Source organism: Planococcus citri, chromosome 3 (genome assembly GCF_950023065.1).
Source record: "Planococcus citri chromosome 3, ihPlaCitr1.1, whole genome shotgun sequence".
NCBI lineage: Eukaryota > Metazoa > Arthropoda > Insecta > Hemiptera > Pseudococcidae > Planococcus > Planococcus citri.
Window position 1 is genome coordinate 71436004 of NC_088679.1, and position 19400 is coordinate 71455403.

General features: G+C 35.0%; 2 protein-coding genes across 3 annotated transcripts; both read left to right on the forward strand.

The window, feature by feature from the left end:
• The first annotated feature begins 1419 nt into the window (after positions 1-1419).
• Positions 1420-9148, forward strand: LOC135838865 (vitellogenin receptor Yl-like). Of its 2 annotated transcripts, XM_065354668.1 has the most exons (10): positions 1420-1587; positions 3611-3751; positions 4433-4544; positions 5729-6088; positions 6234-6362; positions 6576-6863; positions 6954-7116; positions 7546-7768; positions 7911-8201; positions 8311-9148. In XM_065354668.1, exons 4-10 carry the CDS (start codon positions 6010-6012, stop codon positions 8542-8544), a joined length of 1407 nt encoding a protein of 468 aa, XP_065210740.1. In that variant the 5' UTR covers positions 1420-1587; positions 3611-3751; positions 4433-4544; positions 5729-6009; the 3' UTR covers positions 8545-9148. The 2 variants fall into 2 exon arrangements, with proteins under 2 accessions (XP_065210740.1, XP_065210741.1); XM_065354669.1 differs by having other exon boundaries at positions 1420-3751.
• Positions 9149-9279: 131 nt separating this feature from the next.
• Positions 9280-19400, forward strand: LOC135838860 (vitellogenin receptor-like). Its single transcript, XM_065354660.1, has 13 exons — positions 9280-9840; positions 11622-11710; positions 11865-12112; positions 12246-12389; positions 13196-13343; positions 13417-13563; positions 13740-13841; positions 13977-14111; positions 16553-16822; positions 17994-18147; positions 18268-18502; positions 18619-18822; positions 18939-19400. The coding sequence occupies exons 3-13, from the start codon at positions 12062-12064 to the stop codon at positions 19062-19064; spliced, it is 1716 nt and encodes a 571-aa protein (XP_065210732.1). The 5' UTR covers positions 9280-9840; positions 11622-11710; positions 11865-12061; the 3' UTR covers positions 19065-19400.

The following is a 19400-nucleotide window of genomic DNA, read 5'->3' on the forward strand; positions in this document are numbered from 1 at the left end:
GCTGGCCTATCTTTTGCTAGTTCACCACTTCACTTCATGCTAGCACCACACCAGTTCTATGCTAGGATGAATTTTTCAATAAAATGTCTGCTGGCAAAGTGCTAACACCATTCTAACTGGTAATCTGCTAGTTGATTCCATGCTAGCACCATGCTAGTATTCTGCTAGGATTAACTAGTGTCTGGCTAGCGTACTTTTTACTAGCTCATATCATGCTAGCAACATGGTAGCTTAATGCTAGGAGAAACTGCCAGCATCGCTCGGTAATTATGACGCTAGGATATAACTAGCATGTTGCTAGCATACATTGTGCTAGCTCATCTCAGGCTAGTATTATGGTAGAATTTTGCTAGCAGGAGCTGCTGGGATCACTCGATAATTATGGTGCTGGGTTTTAACTAGCATATCCCTAGCATACATTTTGCTAGATAATCTCACATTAGCAATATGATAGCATCATGCTAGCAGGGACAACTGGCATTACTAGGTAATTATGAGGCAAGGGTTTAACTAGCACATTGCTCGCATACATTTTGCTAGCTCACCTCATGCTAGCGATATGATAGCATCATGCTAGTATGAAGTGCTAGCATCACTTGGTAATTAAGGTGCAAGGGTTTAACTAGCATATTGCTAGCATGCAGTGTGCTAGCTCATCTCATATCAGATATATGATAGCATTTTGCTAGCGGGAAATGCTAGCTTCATTCGGTAGTTATGTTGCTAGCGTGTAGCTAGCTCATTGCTAGCATACTTCTTGCTAGTTTGTATCGTGCTAGTAATAAGCTGGCATTTTGCTAGCATGTTATGCCAGTTCATTTCATGCTAGCATAACGCTAGTATCATGCTAGTTTCCTGCTACTCATGCTAGGTGGGTGCTACTAATGCTAGCATTCTGCTAGTAAAATTGTCAATAGGGTTTATAAACATAATTGTTACTCAAAAATTAAAATAACGCACATTACGCCCAAGCCCAACACGGTTGCTTTCTGGCGACACAAACGACGCTATCTTTTACGTTTATTGCGTTCGATTATGTCGATTGCGGAGGCAAAAATATTTCGGGAACAGCCGCCCTGCTCTACACCACTAAAAAATTTGTAGCTCGACTATTTTTATGCGTCATCTACTAGCGTTAGGTAGGTACCTACTTAGTCATGTATGGTGTAATTATGCATTTCGCGCCTGCGCCAAAAAAACTAGTATTTTTTGTAAGGAAGTATATTCGCTGAAAACGTGGAAATTCAATTCTAGGTTGAAATTAAATTAACTTAATTCAATTTCAGCCTAAACAGAATTTTTTTTATCAGTGATTCAGTGAATACTTATCACGTAATGGTGACGTATTTTAAAATTCATAGGTATACTTTTTTCGCGAGTAATTATGATAATTCTGCGAAAACGTTCATAAAAGTTAATTTAAATAAATAACCTTAAGTACCAATGATGAAAAAGTTTTCATTCTGTGCAATATGAGAGCATTTTTTTCTTGAATGCCTGCTTATATACTTTCATAAATTAGGTATTAGTAAAATGGGCGATAAAATTAACCTAATTGCGATCGTTTTGTTCTTGTGCATTAGTTGGGTAAGTTTGTTACACTGCTATTACCGGCTACTCGTTACATATGCACGGCTTAATGCGATAATTGATTAATAAATAACATTATGTAGGTAGGTAAGTATTTGCGAATTTTTTTAAGCTAAAGTCTTAACTTCACATAAGTAATGTTTAAACAGTCGGTGTGAGTAGAGTGCTATGAATTTCGTTCATTTTTTGATAATTTTCGATAACTCATTTTGTAGAATACCGCCTTCCCCTTGAAAAATGAATTGAGACGGGCATCACAAAATAGATCAGGGCCATCCATACTATAATGATTCCTTTTTGAATTAATTTTTCTATAAAATGATTCTTCTTTTTAAAACCATGCATTATAGAAATTTATATAAGCTTTTATATATTTTTTGAGAATTGGTTTTCGACCAGATATCGCCTAGCATGCCTATATCTACACGATACCTATCGATTCAAAAGCAGTCTCGATTTGACCTTTTTTGGAGCCTCCGGCGAGTTTTTAAATTTCTCTAAAAAATTCAAATTGCCCTGGACCGATTAGTGGATAGAAATACTTTGGATACAACTGCAGGGTAGACTAAAAAAAAATGTTATTTGAAGGTGTTGTCTAGCTTCAAAAATGAGAGGACAAAATCCGTTTTCAAAATTCAAGCGTCAAGAGCCATAATCCAATTTTGACCAAGAGGGTCGATAGTACCTACCTACTTCAAATAAATGGACAAAATTACCTATTGTGAGTTTATGACTTTCTGCTTTATTTGAAAATTGAACGAAGTGTGAATTAATTTTAATTTTTTTTCAGATTATCGCAACGATAAAAATCATTACAGAGATGAATAGTCCGTTGAAAAAAACAATTTTGTTTTGATCAATTTCATTTCTTACTCTACGATTTAGAAAGTTGTTATGGGAATAAAAAAGTTGTAAAGAGCCTTTCAGGTTATAAGATAGTGAAATTCGCACTTTTTGCTCTCACTCCGCTCTGGGCCTGCTTGCTTTGCATTTTCAAATTTGACATTTTTCAACAACAGCTTCATTCAAGTTCTAAAATTTTGAGCTAAAAAAGTGAACAAATTTTCAAAAAAGATCGTTTTTTTTACCTCTCGAAATACGAATTATTAAAAGCTTTTGCCTTCACTTTACTCGAGTCAATTTCTATCTCTTCTCTAAACCAAAAAAATCCATTTTTGAATCTTCCATGAATTCAAAAGGGAAAATATGAATTTTTCATAAGCCCAAAGGCGAATTATGTCAATTGACGAAATTGTCGTTTCATCTTTTGTTTCTGTTTGAAAACCTGTCATTTTGGATTTTATTCGGTAAAATTGGTATTTTTTTCTTATTGTAAATTTTTTGTCCGCCCCCCCCCCCAAGAAAAAATCTCATATTTTTGCTATTAATAAATACCTATTGAATAGAAAGACAAGAACAAAAATAAATCGCACAACACACATTCAAGTTTCCAAACCTGGGGTAAAAAAAAAACAGAACGAGAAAGATTCTTGAGTGGGAAGAGAAAAATGTTTGGGGCCTCCCATTCGGTGCATCCGCCAGGGGCCCCAAACCGACCCAGTCCATCACTGTAATCCACATTGTTACGCTCAGTTTGGGAGGGAGGGGGGTAGTAGTTTAAGGTTAAAAACTGGTGCTACACGCGTAAAAAATTGGGACTTTTTTTTACTCAATAAATTCAGATGGTGCTACACACGGGAGAATTCCAAGCTACCACCACTGTCCGTTATACAGGGTGGACAGAAAAATATCGTGAACCCCAGAGAAAGTGTTTCATTAAAAAAATAGGTTGGCGACGTGAAATAGATTTAGTGGAAAGTTATCATTTCAGTCCAACAACCAATCATATGCTATCATTATTATCATATTCACTGTGACAAACAAATATTTAGCAGAAAACTTTTTTAGGGGTTCATGATATTTCTGTCCACCTTGTACATTTATATGTATGTAGTAAGTAGGTACTAACTTAGATAGTAAAAGTATTCGTTTTTCAGCCTGTGTTTTTCATTTTATCCAGATTTACTGCAATGATTTGGAGTACAAAACTTTTCGTTGTCGTAATGGAACGTATATCAGTGACCATTTGGTCTGTGATAACAAAACAGATTGTATCAACGACGGAAATGATGAGCATTCTTCACTGTGTGCACACTACACGGTAAATAAATGAGGCATTCAGTGATTCTTTTATGTATACCTACCTAATTAAATTATATTTGTCGACGGATTTATTTCCTGGACAGTTGGATGATTTTTGAGGGCGAATTCGCATATCTACCAGTGCAAGTGTTTGAAAATGAGGAGGTTGGTGACAAAGTTAGACAAACGCCATGAAGTTAGTTTCGAGAAAATTGAGGTTTTTTATCTAGTACAAAAATATGCAGCGCTGAATTTTCTACCTTACTGTGAAGTGTGGATGAAGTTGGGTATTGACTCTTACGGGATTTTTAATGCTCTTTTCATTGCCGAGGTCCGTTTCTCACAAAATAGTCCATAAAAGGGTGAAATACGCGTTCAAAGTTTTTGAGGCAAAACTTTGACTGAGTTTTGTACCCTTTTATGAACTATTTTTTAAGTAACGGACCTCGGCAATGAAAAGAGCGTTAAAAATCCTATATAAGAATCAATACCTAACTCGATTTTTTTGGAAGTGGCGTTTGTCTAACTTTGTCACTAACCTCCTCAAATGTAGATACGCAGAGGGAATGTAGTAGGTAAAGCAATAAGCTCGAATACTTCAGATGAAGGCCTTAATGATTACGTTCGTTTCGTTTTCTTAATTTATGTACATATGAAATCGTGAACTTATTCTATTTTGAATATGTAATTTTATTGAAAGGTTCGTTGTGGCCCAGGAAAGTTGAGCTGTACTTTTAACAAATGCATAAATGTTACTGCTCGATGCAATACGAGACCAGAATGCGATGATGCGATAGATGAAGAAAACTGCGGTAAGTAAATGAGCTGGGAAAAAATTAATTTTTTAATTTTTGAAATAAATAACACGGGGTGAAAAGGTTGGGAGAGGAGGTTCCCACCCACCCTAGACGTTCGGGAATTGGAAAAAAGCTGGCAAATGGGCGATTCTTACTCGGCAGTTACCAAGAAGGTCTGAATTGAAGAAAAGTGAAAATTTTAAAAATTTCAACTTGAATTTCAACATGAATACTGTAATGACGAAAATATCCGCAAATGATCCAATTGAACTTATTCCATAATATCCGCAAATGATCCAATTGATAAACCACCTAAACCATAAACTGACTGAGCCATAAACTGTCTGAACTATAAGCAATCCGCTCATGCCTATACACCAAAGCCAACTCCAGTAAAACGTACATACGGCGCTTCAAATAGATTATGCTATAATCCAACTCTTTAATAACTTGCAAGTTGCAACTTATGTATCAGCTCCGATCACTTATTGTCAACGCTACTTGAAAGCCCTTCACCCAAAAGTTCCATATAAATACTACCTAAACATTGGATCATTTGATCAGTCTTCCTAATAGTTTCACCTATGCTAATCTTATACTTATACCTTTTTCATAAGTTTGTGCTTTGTTAATTAAAGTTTATTAATTGAAAGTGTTATTTATCAATTAATCTGGTAGTCATTACAATACCTAGTTACCTACCAATTGAATATTGAAGTATTAACTGGGAACATTCAGAAATTTTTTATTTTTCAAAACATAAATTTTTGAAAGCTTTTGCTTTTGCCCTCGCCTTCGCTCGGGCTTGTTTTCTTTTCTTTAATCTGGATCAAGATGAAAATTTCTAAAAAAAAAATCAAGTTTAAAAGCCAAAAAATAATCTTTTTACAAAACACCTCCATTTTTTAGCCTCTTAAAATTATAATTTTCAAAAGCTATCACCAAATTTCACATTTGAGGCCTCCAAAAATCCAAAAAAAGATCGATGAATGTCGGAAACTAGGTATACTTGTATAATGTATATGTGCTTTTCGATTTCGTGGTCGTTTTTCATCGATTTTATGTCACAGTTAGCAAACTACGTATTGTGCAGTTTGTATTTCATTAGAGAATGAACAAAATTAAAATTACCATGGCGTCTTATGGAATTGAAAATCACGCGAGTCAGATTCTCATTCTACTTATTATTTTGTTCGCAGGTGATGAAGTTGACACCTACGACTGTGAATTACGTAATGGAAAATATTTATGCCAGGATGGATTAAGATGCTTGGATTTTAGTCACACTTGCGATGGTGTTTGTAATTGTTTTGATTGCTCCGATGAAAAAAGCGGATGCTCACATGGCAAGTTCGAGTACCTAAGTACTTGTATTACAATTACTTATCTATTGTTTGTACCTTAAACCTTATCCTGGTTCATATTTCGTCCTTACGGAGGAAAATCTGATTATACAGATGGATACGCAGACTTAATCTCAATGGAGGCTTCTCATCAGGCTTGTTTCAACACTCCCAAAGGACCTATTTGTTGTTCAGAATTTGATTCCACGTGTCAAGGTACCTATTTAACCTACCGAATAATAATTAATTTAATTAAACTTGGGTTATGTCGCATCGAATTCATTTTGTAGGTGTTTGTTTTGCCCCTATTTCTACATACTTATCTTTTCTTCCTTTCTTTTTCTTTTTTTTTTATCCAAAGAATGTGACTCGAACGAAATTTGTGCCCACAAATGCGTTCAATTAGGAAATAAAACTGGATGCATCTGTGATGAAAATTATGTAGGAGTTCCTGGTACCAAGAATGCCGAATGTTTTCCAAGCAATAACGGTAAGTAACGTATTTCAATAACTTAGCTCATTGAAATCGAATTGAAATTTTAATCGTTAAATCATGCCCAAGTGCTTTAAAACCCATACCTTACCTAATTTAGAAATCTTTAAATGGAGGTAATTGAATAAATGTATTTTGAAAATGTTATCGCAAAGTCAGTGATGCACCCAGATTTAATAAAAAAATTGGTATCCATATATTTTTTCTCAGCTGCAAAGGAGAAGCTGTTGGTGTTCTTGTCAGATAACCACATTCAAGCATTAAATCTTTTTACCAATACGAATTTCACGGTTAAAAATTACCCCGACAATTTTGGTTTTTGGGCAACTGCGCTTACTGCATTTCAAGATCATGTTTATCATGTACACAGCTACCCGGATGCTCCTCCCGGTAAAGAGAATCAAACTATTACTATTAAAGATGCAGTTCCGTATACGTCCGTATTCAAAACGTCCATTACCAAGAACGAAACTCACGAAATCATGAAAGTCGGAACTGGTATTGTATCACTTTTTTAAGTTATCATTATCATTTTTTTGTTTCGTTCATTTTTTGCTCATTCTGTTGATTTTTATGCATCATCTGCAGAAGAAATTTCTACAAAAATCAATTCACTTGCTGTCGATTGGATCACTCATAATATATATTTCGCCACGTACAACTTCATATTAGTTTGTTCGAATGACTGTCGTATATGTGAGCAGATGAAATCTGGCGGAGCGCAATTCATCAATCTGGCCTCTCGACTTGGGTTAGTAAAACGGATTTTTTATGACAAAAAAAAGACAAACTTTTTGGCAATTTTGATTTTAAATAAGTAAAGTTTTTTTTTGTAATGTGTACAAAAAAACTAGACTCTTCAAGAAGTTTGACCAACATAAAAAAAAAACTGGTATTTTTCGCAATTTATTTGCGTGAAAAAAAATTAATGAATAAAAATAATATTGATACCTACATAATAAAACTGAACTTATTCTATCCAATTTTGCGCATTAGATAATGGTGTTCGGAATGGATGGATTCGGAAAAATTGGTCATTGGAAAAATGTCAATTCGGGGTTTTTCCATTCGATAAAATGTATTCGGGGAAATGCTCGGAAACCGCCATCCTTAGCTACCTAAGTAGTACCTACCTATAAATGTCTATCATTAATTCATCACCAACTTGATTTCATTACAGATTAATGTTCTGGGTTTCGGATGATCGTTCGAAACTAATGAAGTCTTCAATGGATGGATCAGATCAGATTTCAATATTTAATTTCAGTCCTACTTTATTGAAAACAAACTATCTTAAACTAGATATGATGACAGTTGATGAGCTGACTGAAAGAATATACTGGCGTACGCATTATGATGATAATATTATACATTCTGTAAATTTTAACGGAGGAAAGAAAGAGGTAGGTATACCTAGTTAAAGTATGATAAGTAAGTATCTCGATAAAATTGTAAATATTTCAAGCATTTCGAAGGAAGGAAATTATAAATCTGCGTGAAATAATACCTATTACATGTCTGACGTAGTGACGTATGACTTTACAGGTTAGGCCACTGAAGTTCAAACTATATTACTGGGAATCAGAATTTACTCATGGTTCAGATTACTTGTATTGGGACATGGGCATTTATTATGAAGAAGAATTTTTTTTCATTGTGCCGGACCCGGATGGAACTTTTGATAGAAGAATCTGCAGTATAGAAAATAGAACTAATACTCTTGCGGCGCGGTTTCCGGTTCCAAAAAAATACGGGGAAAATTACAAATTTAGGAAAGGTAGCGAATACAGGCCAAAAATGTTATACGTGTATAATCCCCACCTTCAATTTACAAAAGTAGGTACCGAGCAAGTTTCAGTAGCACAAGCACAATATTTTACCTAACATTTAACAATATCGACTTACAAATTGAATACTAAAATTTTATTGTTTTCGGTTCTTACAGATTCGGAATCCTTGTCCAGCATCTTGCGCTGGATTATGCTTAACTCGTCCGTCTTTGAGTAAAGGTTTGTTGAACTACACGTGCTTGAATGAGACTACATTTATGAGACCAACTAAGATCTACAATACGGGTTCCAACATCAGAACAGAAACGTTGAAAATTTCGAGTATCGTTGTCATGTGCGGGTTTCTACTCCGGCGTTATCTCAATAATTACAATTCTGATATGTTTTAAAATCATCTGACCGATTACTTTATCGAAACTGACAATTTGATTAAAGGTCTGCTGCTTCAAGAATTTCACCTCTTTAGGTACATACCACCTAATATTCCTGAATACAAAAAATTTACTCATCTCTGTCTGAACAACTCTCCCTTATGACAACTACTTCCAGTTCCAGAGGAACTGAACCGCTCGAATTAATTGAAACTAAATATGTACTTGGAATTGACAGGACAAGACTATTTAAAAGAGCACCCCTCGACCAAAAAATTTTATGGTCACAGTCATTTGAGATTATATTCACATTTATTAGTGTCGAAAAATTGTCTCATATTTAGCCAAAAAACAGCATTTCTCTTTACTTATTCAACATTTTCATTCTCATGGTTTGAATTCTTTATTCAAAAATATTTTTTTAAAAAATTAATAAGTACCTAAGTACTCATTTTCTAGTAATTTTCCCAACTGTACCTACTTATCTTACCTAGGTCTTTAATATTAGCTTTTTTATGTACTTATTGTATAATTTTCTTTTTAATTTGTAGGTAACAATAAGAATATTAATCCTTAATTGATAATTGAATAAATTTTGAAATTTTTCCAATACCTAAAGTAATGTTGATATGGTGAGATATGGCCTCTCTACATTAGTAGTTATTTGTATAATTCTCTCTATACGTACAGGGTGCCCAGAAATATCGGGTACCCCTAAGAAAGTGTTTCATTAAAAATGTAGGTTGGCAACGTGAAATAGATGCATATATGATTGGTGGAATGTTATCTCTCCAGTCCAACAACCAATCATGTGTTATCATTATTATCATTCACTGTGACCAACCAAAGTATTTAGTTAGAAAACTTTTTTAGGGGTACCCGATATTTCTGGGCACCCTGTAACTGGAAGTGTAGGTAAGTGGGAACTATTATGACTTCCGCTCGCGCACCAAGCTATGTATACCATCACGGTGTTTGGTGTATGAGAGCATCTTCACTTTGCTTCGATATATCCAGCTTGTTGGTGCTAGGTTAACTATATGAGTAAAATCATACAGATGTATAGGCAGGAGAGGTCCCCCTCTTCCCCTCTTTCCCATTTTTTGTCCACTTTACTAAGTGGATAAATTGTGCTGATAACGTAATATTAAAGTAATTGTTTTTAATTATTATGGTACATTTGGGCATTTTAATCGGTCTTCCGTGGCATCGATAATGCTTCTCGTTGAAAAAGAGCTTTGTGTATTACATTTCTGCCGCCGTGTTTGGTATTAGGGACACCCGTGAAAGAGGCAGAAAATATGGACAGTGTTGGTAAGTGGTGTCTAATAAACATCATTTATAATAATCTTAGCTCCATCTTAATGATGTAAATATTCGTGGATGCTGAGCAGTAAACACTTTATTCACAAATATTACAAGTACCTAGGTACCTATAGGGAATATAATATATCTGATGTGTGATGACCTTTGATTCACCATCTTCGATTAAAATAGTGTTACCTATTTGAATACATCAATTTGATCAATACCTATGTCTTAACTCTTAAGTCATTAACGCAAGTTGTCTATTTTAGGCTGTGGCCTTTAATTACAATACTCTTCACCATTTTTTTTCGAGCTTTGAAATAATTATAATTTATAGGGAGGTATCAATTCTCAACCATTCGCAACTTGAACCATACCTACTTTCAGTGTTGCCGTTTTAGCGATTTTCAAGCTATTCCTAGCGATTTTGGTTCAGGAAAATCGCCAGATATTTTCAATCTAGCTATTAGTGGGAAGTCTAGCGATTTTGCACTCTGCTAGCAGGAACTCTAGCTTTTTCCCCCAAAAACCTATTTTATTCCGATTCAGCTAAAAATAATTCTCATTTTAGATCATAATACCATATTAGTACCACTTTTTCGATCAAAAAAATATGATGAAAATTTCAATTTTTTTGCCGAAAATCATTAAAAATTGTCGTTTTTTGCAAAAAAAAATCACAAAAAGCCTCATTTATTTTCCAAAATTGCTTTACAGGTTTCTTTTTAGTTTTTTTTTTGTCAAAATTATCAAAATGTTTCTTTCATGTCAAAAATTGAAAAAAAATGTCTTCCACCTATTTTCAATTGAAAAAAATCTCAAAAATTGATTTTTAACATAAAAATGAAAATTTTTTATTTTTTTTCAATTTCTGAAATGAAAGAAACATTTTGATAATTTTGACGGGAAAACGAGACTTAAAAGCAATTTTGGGGGGAAATGCGGTTTTTAGGAAATTTTGCAAAAATCAACAGTTTTTAATGATTTTTGGCAAAAAAAATGAAACTTTTTAGCATATTTTTATCGAAAAAGTCGGACTTTTCAATGTAGGTAAATCTGCTGAAAAACGACAAATTTTTCATTTTTTGAGACAAAATCGAATAAAAGGGTCCCATAGGTAGGCGACTGATTTGAAATAAAGTTTGATTTTTGGAAAATAATGGCTTTTAAACTGTGATAGTAGCTAACCATTTAGTTTATTGGGGAACATTTGTCGATGACTGTAGATTGATATTGAAGATCTCAGTTGTTTCAAAAATAAACCTATGAGATAGTAAAATTGAGTATGTGAGTATTTATTTTATTTCGTTAGAAGTAATTTTTGTAATTTGAAAATATCCATTTTGAGTTCTTAGCTGCCTGGCACCAACCTACCTAGAAATTTACCTATCAATAATAGTCAAGGTCCGTCAAGGAGCTCCCAATCATACCTATAATTATAGGCTATAAGACTTACGAGTATTAGTACATATTACCTAAACTTTGTTGTTTCAAAGAGAAAAATTCTCTCGACAAAAAAAAAACATGTTTCTGGAATAACCAAAAAGGATGCCGGAGGCTCCAGCACGGCTGAAAATTGTGGAATAAAATCGCCATATTTGGAGTTTTAAAAATTTGTCAACAATCAAAAAATAAAATCTGAGCACTGAAATTTTGTTTATGCGGATTTCGGACCCTGCTCTTTCCAAAAATTGCATTTCTGATCAAATTTGGAGTGATTTCCTTTTGAGGCCTTAACCTTATACTTGATTATAGGTTTTTAATTACATTCGGGTCCTTTTTTTCAGGCCATTTTATCCAAAAAAAATGGATTCAGAAGGTCAGCCTCAGATCAAAGTAGAATATAAACTAATTTTAGCTTTCCACATCAAATTAGGTATATTACCAAATTTTAATATTTATTTTAAACTTTTAAAAGTTCGTCAAGAATTGAATTTTTTTCAAGTTTTTGATAAAAAGCTCCATTAGTGGAGAGAATTTCTTTTTGTAATCAAGATAATAACTCTATAGTCTATGCTTGAAACGTTTAGAGGCAGTTCAGCAGTCATCATCACTTGAATTTGAGGACGTGGCACTGGAGGATCAACATTTTCTTGTAGCAAAATTTGTTCCTACCCTGTTCAGTCCAACTGTCAAATTGTCAGTTCCCAAAGTAGAGACCTATGTTCGTGATTACTAAATTTTAAGCATGATTTTAGTATTTTTCGCGTGTGTAATTCTGTGAGAAATGAAGCGCGTTTCAAAGCTAATATTCATCTTAATTTGCACTTTTGTCGAGGTAAGTTTGAACTTTATAGAAACGTTTGATTATATCCACTCGGTCTAATTTGTCATTTGACTCAGTTTTCCTATATGTAAGTAAGTACTTTGTATTCCTTGCATCAAGTGACTTCGTTTTATGCTGAAAACAGGTACACTGCGTTGATTTGGAATACAAAACCTTCCGTTGTCCAAATGGAACGTACATCAGCAATCAATTAATTTGTGATGGAGAAATCGACTGTGTTGGTAGCTCGACGTTTACTGGTACCAGTGATGAATCCAGTTGTGATAAAGTAAATTTAATTATAGATCTATATAAAGTAATGAAGGCCGCAGCAACAAAAACAGCCACGTGGTCGGACACCATTGTTTAAAAATACAAAGGAAATGGCGGTGTTCGCCTTCCGGCCTTCGATATGAACAGGAACGAGGAACATGATTTTTTTTTTTTTGAGAAAGCATGACGAGTTCTGAAACCTCCTTGACCAAAATTTTACCTACCCCAATTGATTTTTCAGCTGGAGGCTTCCAATGGCTCGAAATAGTGAACTTTGGTTTTGAGGACTTTATATTGGTTTCAGGACTAATCATCATCTCACGTTTACTGAATAAGTACTAATAAATCGCCGAAAATGATTGTCAAATTTCATCAAAAAATCAAATTGGACCGCTGAAATTTTGGTGGCGGGGAGGCGGGTCAGACTGTGCTGTTTTTCGAGGATTTCTCTTGGAATTTAATTCGATCCAAATTTCAGCACAAGATAGTCTTTCGAAATTCAAATGAGATTGTAATGTCGCGGTGATTTTGTAGCTTGTGTACCTATTTATCGATACCTAGATGGCTATAGATAAATAAAAATGCCTTCATAAAGTTCCTCTCCACCCTTAAAACCTTTTTGTCTGCTTTAAAATTGAAAAAATCGCAGAACTAAAAATTCAAGAAAAACTCGTTTTTTTGTTGGACATTAACTTTTTCCAATTTCATGAAATAATATGAACATTGTTTACCCCCTGCACGAATAAGGTTAATTGCACTTACAGCTGAGCTGCGGTTTCTTTTATGTACCTATTTTCATAACTATACCTATTCTGATTAAAGGAAAACTGTGGCGTGGGGGAATTCAACTGCGGAAAATCGTTTTCGAATGGTTACGGTGGCCGTATGTCTTTCATTGATTGTAAGAATGCTACAGTTCGATGTAATACCCTTCATGATTGTTCTAAAATCGGCGACGAATACAACTGCGGTAAATCAGTAAAAATATTGAAATTCCTTTCTAGAAACCATTCAAAAATCTAACATTATTTCCTTTTTATCAGGTGATGAAGTCAACGTGAAAGATTGCTCGTTAGGTAAAGGAAAATATTTATGTGACGATGGATTAAGATGTTTGGATTTCAATCTCACTTGTGACGGTTTCTGTAATTGCTTCGATTGTTCTGATGAAAAAAGCGGCTGTTTAAATGGTGAGTAACCTTATAAGAGCTAATAATCGTCCACCTACGTGTAGGTAGAGGTACGTAGGTAGATACGTATATGTATCAACTCAGGAATACTGTACAAGGATCGTTTAGACACCTTGGTCTTAGGTACCTAGTTGATACTTTTTTTAAAAGTATACTTGATCAAAATCTTTTTGCAGACGGATATTCCAACGATAATACTCTAAAAGCTTCTCAAATAGCTTGTTTCAAGACTCCTGATGGACCTTTGTGTTGTTCAGAATTCGATGCTTTATGTCAAGGTAGGTAAATATAAAAAACGCATATTTTTTCGACTCGATATAGCTTATTTGGTAGGTACCTACATATTTTATTTTAGATGTACGTAATTTACCTACATATCAATTTATTGTTTCATGTGCGGTATCATTTCGAAGAATGCGACTCAAAAAATGATATTTGCGATCACAAATGCGTTCAATTCGTCAATAATACCGGATGTTTTTGTGACGAAAATTATGTCGGGGGAGTCGGCGATATCAGGAATTCCAAATGTTGGCCGAAGGATAACAGTGAGTCAGTTTTAAATTCGTCTTGCACATATCTCAGAACCAAATTTTCAGTTACCTACTCTCTAAATTTGAAACAGTCAATTTCACTGCTTAGCAGTCACGACATTTTGCCTTTTTAAAGCAGTAGTTTTTTTCACTGTTTTGTAGTAAAAAAAACTACTGCTTTAAAAAGGCAAAATGTCGTGACTGCTAAGCAGTGAAATTTGACTGCTTTAAATTTAGAGAGTACTAGAGTTCATTTTTCAATCTATGATTAAAGGTTTTCCTAGCCTTTTGTACGCCGATTTTTCATCAAAAAAATAAAAAAATAAATTACCTATAGGTGAAAAGTTTGAAAATTAGTTTCTATTCTCAAGCCGATTCTAGAGTCGATTTCTACCATTTTTGAACTTAATCTGGAGCCTCCAGCTTCAATATTTCAAGTTCAGTGGCTGAGAATTTGAACCCGTCAAATTTTAACCTCTTGCAATGATTTTCCATTTACGTCGCTCTGATTCTTGATTTTTGACCGTTGAAGTAATTTTACGATCTTAATTCATCCTTAACGATTCTCTCCTACTCCGTAATAAAAGACAAACTGACAAACTGTTGTCGAAAGAAAAAGTTTATAGCCTACCGGGCCATCTTAGGTACGTCTCGTATCAAGTCATCCTTTACATTGTAATTTTCAAGGATGCATGTTTTTTAGCCAAATTTTTGTAAAAAATGATGGCTATTGCGGTAGGCCCAACTTTGGATAAAAAGGTCTGGGGTCAAACATTTTAATAGTTCTCGACATTTTGAGCTCAAACTAGGCGATTCCCGGTGTGTCAGTTTTTATATAGTTGTATATATTTATTTATTTATTTTTATAAGTTTCAGCACGATTGAGATTTTTAAATTTTATGACCTGGAACCTGCTCTAATTGATCAAATCAACTCAAACTTGGGGAATAGGGTTTTTTTAGGACCTAGAATTGATCCCTCTAGTTTGAAGGGTCAAAGTTGAAAATTACAGAAAGGTCATTTTTTTGGAGGGGCATAATATGACCCCAAATAGATGAAAAGAGTCCAAAATCATACTACTGGTCAGTGTTTCCATTGTGATCAACATATCCAAATTTCAGCTTCCTAGGTCATCCCCACTCCGTTTAAGGTGGGAAAACCCACATTTGACCCCAATTTTTGACCCCCTCCCCACCCCTAAAATTGATCTAGAAGGTCCAAATTTTCAGCATATAATGAGAGAGTGTCCCATGAGGGATTATTGCAGGTTTCAACCTTCCAACCCTATTTGACCTCTCTCCAGGGTCAAAAAGTGGATTTTTGGTCTATTTTACTCATTTTTCAATTTTTCAGACAGCCTACAGCCTCTCCAAATTGACCTAGAGGGTCCAAATTCTCGCAGTATATTGAGAGGATGTACCCAAAGTGCCTTTCGCATGATTCAACCTTCCAATCTCATTTCTACAGAAAGGTCATTTTTTTGGAGGGGCATAATATGACCCCAAATAGATGAAAAAGGTCCAAAATCATACCATTGATCAGTACCCTCATGGTGATTAACATATCTAAATTTCAGCTCCCTAGGTCATCCCCACTCCTATTAAGGTGGGAAAAACCACATTTGACCCCAGTTTTTGACCCCCTCACCCCTATTGAGAGGATGTATCCGAAGTGCCTTTTGCAGGTTTCAACCTTCCAACCCGATTTGACCTCTCTCAAGGGTCAAAAAACTGGATTTTTATTTTACGCGTTTTCCAATTTTTCAGACAGCTTGTAGCCCCTCCAAATTGACCCAGAGGGTCCAAATTTTCACAGCACAATGGGAGGGTGTACCCGAAGTGCCTTTTGCATGTTTCAACTTTCCAACCCTATTTGACCCCTTTCCAGGGTCAAATGTGTTTTTTGACATTTAGGAAAGCCTATAGCACCTCCAAATTGACCTAGAAAGTTCAAATTTTCACAGTACAATGGGAGGATGTACCCGAAAGCCCTTTTGCCTGTTTTAACCTTTCAATCCCAGTTGACCTGTTTCAGGGTCAAGACAGGTTTGTTAGGTACCATACTTTTTGCAGGAGGAAGAAGAGAGTTGGGCGAAGCTCGAGGGGGTGCAGGGGACTTTCCCCCGAGAATATAAGAAGGATCCAGTGGAAGGAGAGAGTTGGGCGAAGCCCAAGGGGGTGCAGGGGGACGAGGTCTCCCCCCAAATACAAGAAGGAAATAGCGGAAAGAGAGAGTTGGGCGAAGCCCAAGGGGGGTTCAGGGGGGACAAAGTCCCCCTGCAAACACAAGAAGGAAACAGCGGAAAGAGAGAGTTGGGCGAAGCCCAAGGGGTGCAGGGGGGACAAAGTCCCCCTAAACACAGGCGAAGCACAGGAGCGAAGCGAGGGTGCAAGTAGTTCAAGAGCCTTCAATGTTTCTGGCACAAAAATTTGGCTCTTACGTTTTTTTTTTTGCAGCGGTAAAAGGAGTTACGCTGTTGTACTGGACAGATCGTAAATTCAGATCAACGAATCTTTTCACCCATACGGATTCTGTTTCCAAAGAATTGACCTACGAATGTACTGCCTCAACTGCCGCCCATGATTACGCGTATTACTCAACCGACAAAAATCTTAGAATCGATCGTTCCAATAATTATTTTTATGAAGGTTCGTCGCGACAGAAGAAACGAATTTTCAAAATGTCAGCGATTTCTAATGATGAGCCACAAGAAATCATCAATTCAGGTAATTTAATTCGTCATGAATAAAATACCCTACGTTTGGTAATAATTTCTTCTAATTCCAGAGGCGTAGCCAGGGGGGTCTCGACCCCCCTCCCTTGAGCTCAGAGTCGCCGTCAAAATTTGACGATTAAAATTGCTCCACTGCACATGCATTCAAAAACTCTCATTTGTTAGACTCCTTGAAAGGTCTATTGGTCAATTTGGGCTTAAAATTGGTTGAAATAAAAATCCTGAAACCAGAACCAATTTTTCCCGGAACCAAAAAAATTTTTCCAATCCTGAAACCAATCTCGAAACTGAAATAAAAATCTAGAAGAACAATACTAGTAAAACAAATCCAATCCTGAAATGAAGAAATTTTGATCCTTATACCGAAACTCAATCCCAAAATTGTTTCGGACCCACAGTAGAAATATAACGTTATTGATAAATTTTGAAAATTTTCGGTCTAGAAAAAAACATATATTCCGACTTTTTTGAAACTTGATGGCACATTTTTGAAATATTTTGCCTTCGCTTTGCTCAAGCTAAGTACAGTTTTTCTACTTCAGCCCTCGCTTCGCTCAGGCCTGTTGATTTTTCTTTTTCAAAATCAAACTTTCTGAAAATCCATGTTCAAACTCAAAAAAATGTTCACGTAAATTCAAAAATAAACTCCTCAGGTCGAAAAAAAAATGTTTTTTTACTTCTCAATACACGAAATTTCGTGAGCTTTTTTTGCCCTCACTTTGTTTGGGCATTTTTGCTTTTCTATTTCAGACTTGAAATTTCTAAAAAAAAAATCATTCAATTTCTGAAATTTTGAAGCCAAAACAATCAACGTCCTCTTATAAAAAAAACGTTGTCCTTTCACGCATTAAAATGAGAATTTTCAATAGGTTTTGCCCTCGCTACGCTCGGGCTAATTTTTTTCCCTCTTCCTAGCATCATAAGATGGACCTTTCTCACAAAACCAAACCCACCCCCCTCCAAATATGCTCTGGCTACGCAACTGTCTATAATTTTAATTTCTTGAAACATTTTGAATGGTTGTAATTTCAGCTTTGAACAATATAGTGGGTTTGAATGATTTTCAATTTTTTAATCACACATTCATATTTACCTTGTTGCTCATTTATAAAGTATACGATCTACTTGTATCCTACATTATTTTTTATACCTGTGTGTTTCAGATGAAAAAATTGTTTCCCTTGCTGTTGATTGGATAACGAATAATATTTATTATTCAACATCGTCGTCTCTATCAGTCTGTTCAAATGACGGTAAAATTTGCAAACAGCTCAAATCCGGTGATATAACTTTCGTTACGTTAGCTCCAAGATTTGGGTTGGTTAATTTAATTTCAAATACGTGCCATGCAAGATATTTTCTACTAATTAGACATGTGCTATAGACAATGCACCTGTCTATAACATGTGCATAAATTAATGAACGGGCTGATTACAGGTTAATGTTTTGGGTTGCCCCGAAATGGGACTCAGGAAGTTTCAAATCGTATTTGACGAAGTCTTCGATGGATGGATCCGATGAGAATCATTTCGATGACCTTATAATGGAGTCTTGTACAATGATGGTAGCGGATGAATTAACTGAGAGATTATATTTCTATAAAAGTGGATTTGAACTTAGATCATACGTTTCAGAGATAAGATCTGTAACTTTTAAAGGAGATCACATGAAGGTATGGGGTGAAATTGGTGGCATTTCATACTTATTTATGTACCTATTTCTTATAATGTTAGAACCGCATTGTTTTCGTGATAAAACAGTTGGAATCATTGAAGACTTTTTTTTCAGGTTTGGACGTTTGATTCTCATATGCACTTCATCACAGTTTTTGAAAATAATGTTTTCTTCATCAGTAATGATCTAAGTAGAATTTCCAGCATGAATTTAAAAACTAAAATAGTTTCTCCGCGAGTTAGCATCGATAGAAATGGGTACTCGAGGGATTTGATAAATAAATTGCACGTGTACAACCCTCTCCTCCAACGAACCAAGGTAAGGAACCGTTCGAGAGAACTATATGTAATGTATTTTGACGTGATTTTATTTTTGGATCACCTCGTCCAAATTGAAAACATCAGACCTATTGAATTTATTCATTTCGTTTTCAGATTCCGAATCCTTGTCCAGCGTCGTGCTCTGGATTATGTTTGCTGCGCCCGTCTTCATCTAAAGGTTTTTTAAATTACACTTGTTTGAAAGAATCTATCAATCTTGGTTTTCTGTGTTTATTATAATTTTAGCTGGTGGTCTTATTTTCACCGGTGTTTATTTGTATTCTAAAGTTTACCAGCGAAATTATTTGAAATTATGTTGGAAATAATAACCCGCTGGTATTGTACCTATACTTAATATGTAAATCCGAAAAAAATATCTGGGAATAGATTAGGTGATAACCTAAAGATAGAACAAGGTTTTCGACAGTAAGATGCAAGTTTTTCTTTCAAATTGTTTGTGAAGAAAGGAACAGCTTCAAGTTTTATTATTCAGTTTTGCTTAGTTGTTAGCATTAGTTTTAAGTACAATTTTTTGTAAATATCTAAGTATTATTTTAGTGCAGTTTTTTATTAAAT

What these genes read in the sequence shown, in the direction of transcription:
- LOC135838865 (XM_065354669.1), top strand. Translation starts at nt 6,010, where the DNA reads ATGGAGGCTTCTCATCAGGCTTGTTTCAACACTCCCAAAGGACCTATT. An exon ending in AATCTGGCCTCTCGACTTGG is followed by an intron (nt 7,117 to 7,545) that starts GTTAGTAAAACG and finishes ATTTCATTACAG; the next exon opens with ATTAATGTTCTGGGTTTCGG. An exon ending in TTAACGGAGGAAAGAAAGAG is followed by an intron (nt 7,769 to 7,910) that starts GTAGGTATACCT and finishes ATGACTTTACAG; the next exon opens with GTTAGGCCACTGAAGTTCAA.
- LOC135838860 (XM_065354660.1), top strand. Translation starts at nt 12,062, where the DNA reads ATGAAGCGCGTTTCAAAGCTAATATTCATCTTAATTTGCACTTTTGTC. An exon ending in ATGTTGGCCGAAGGATAACA is followed by an intron (nt 14,112 to 16,552) that starts GTGAGTCAGTTT and finishes TTTTTTTTGCAG; the next exon opens with CGGTAAAAGGAGTTACGCTG. An exon ending in CTCTCCTCCAACGAACCAAG is followed by an intron (nt 18,823 to 18,938) that starts GTAAGGAACCGT and finishes TTTCGTTTTCAG; the next exon opens with ATTCCGAATCCTTGTCCAGC.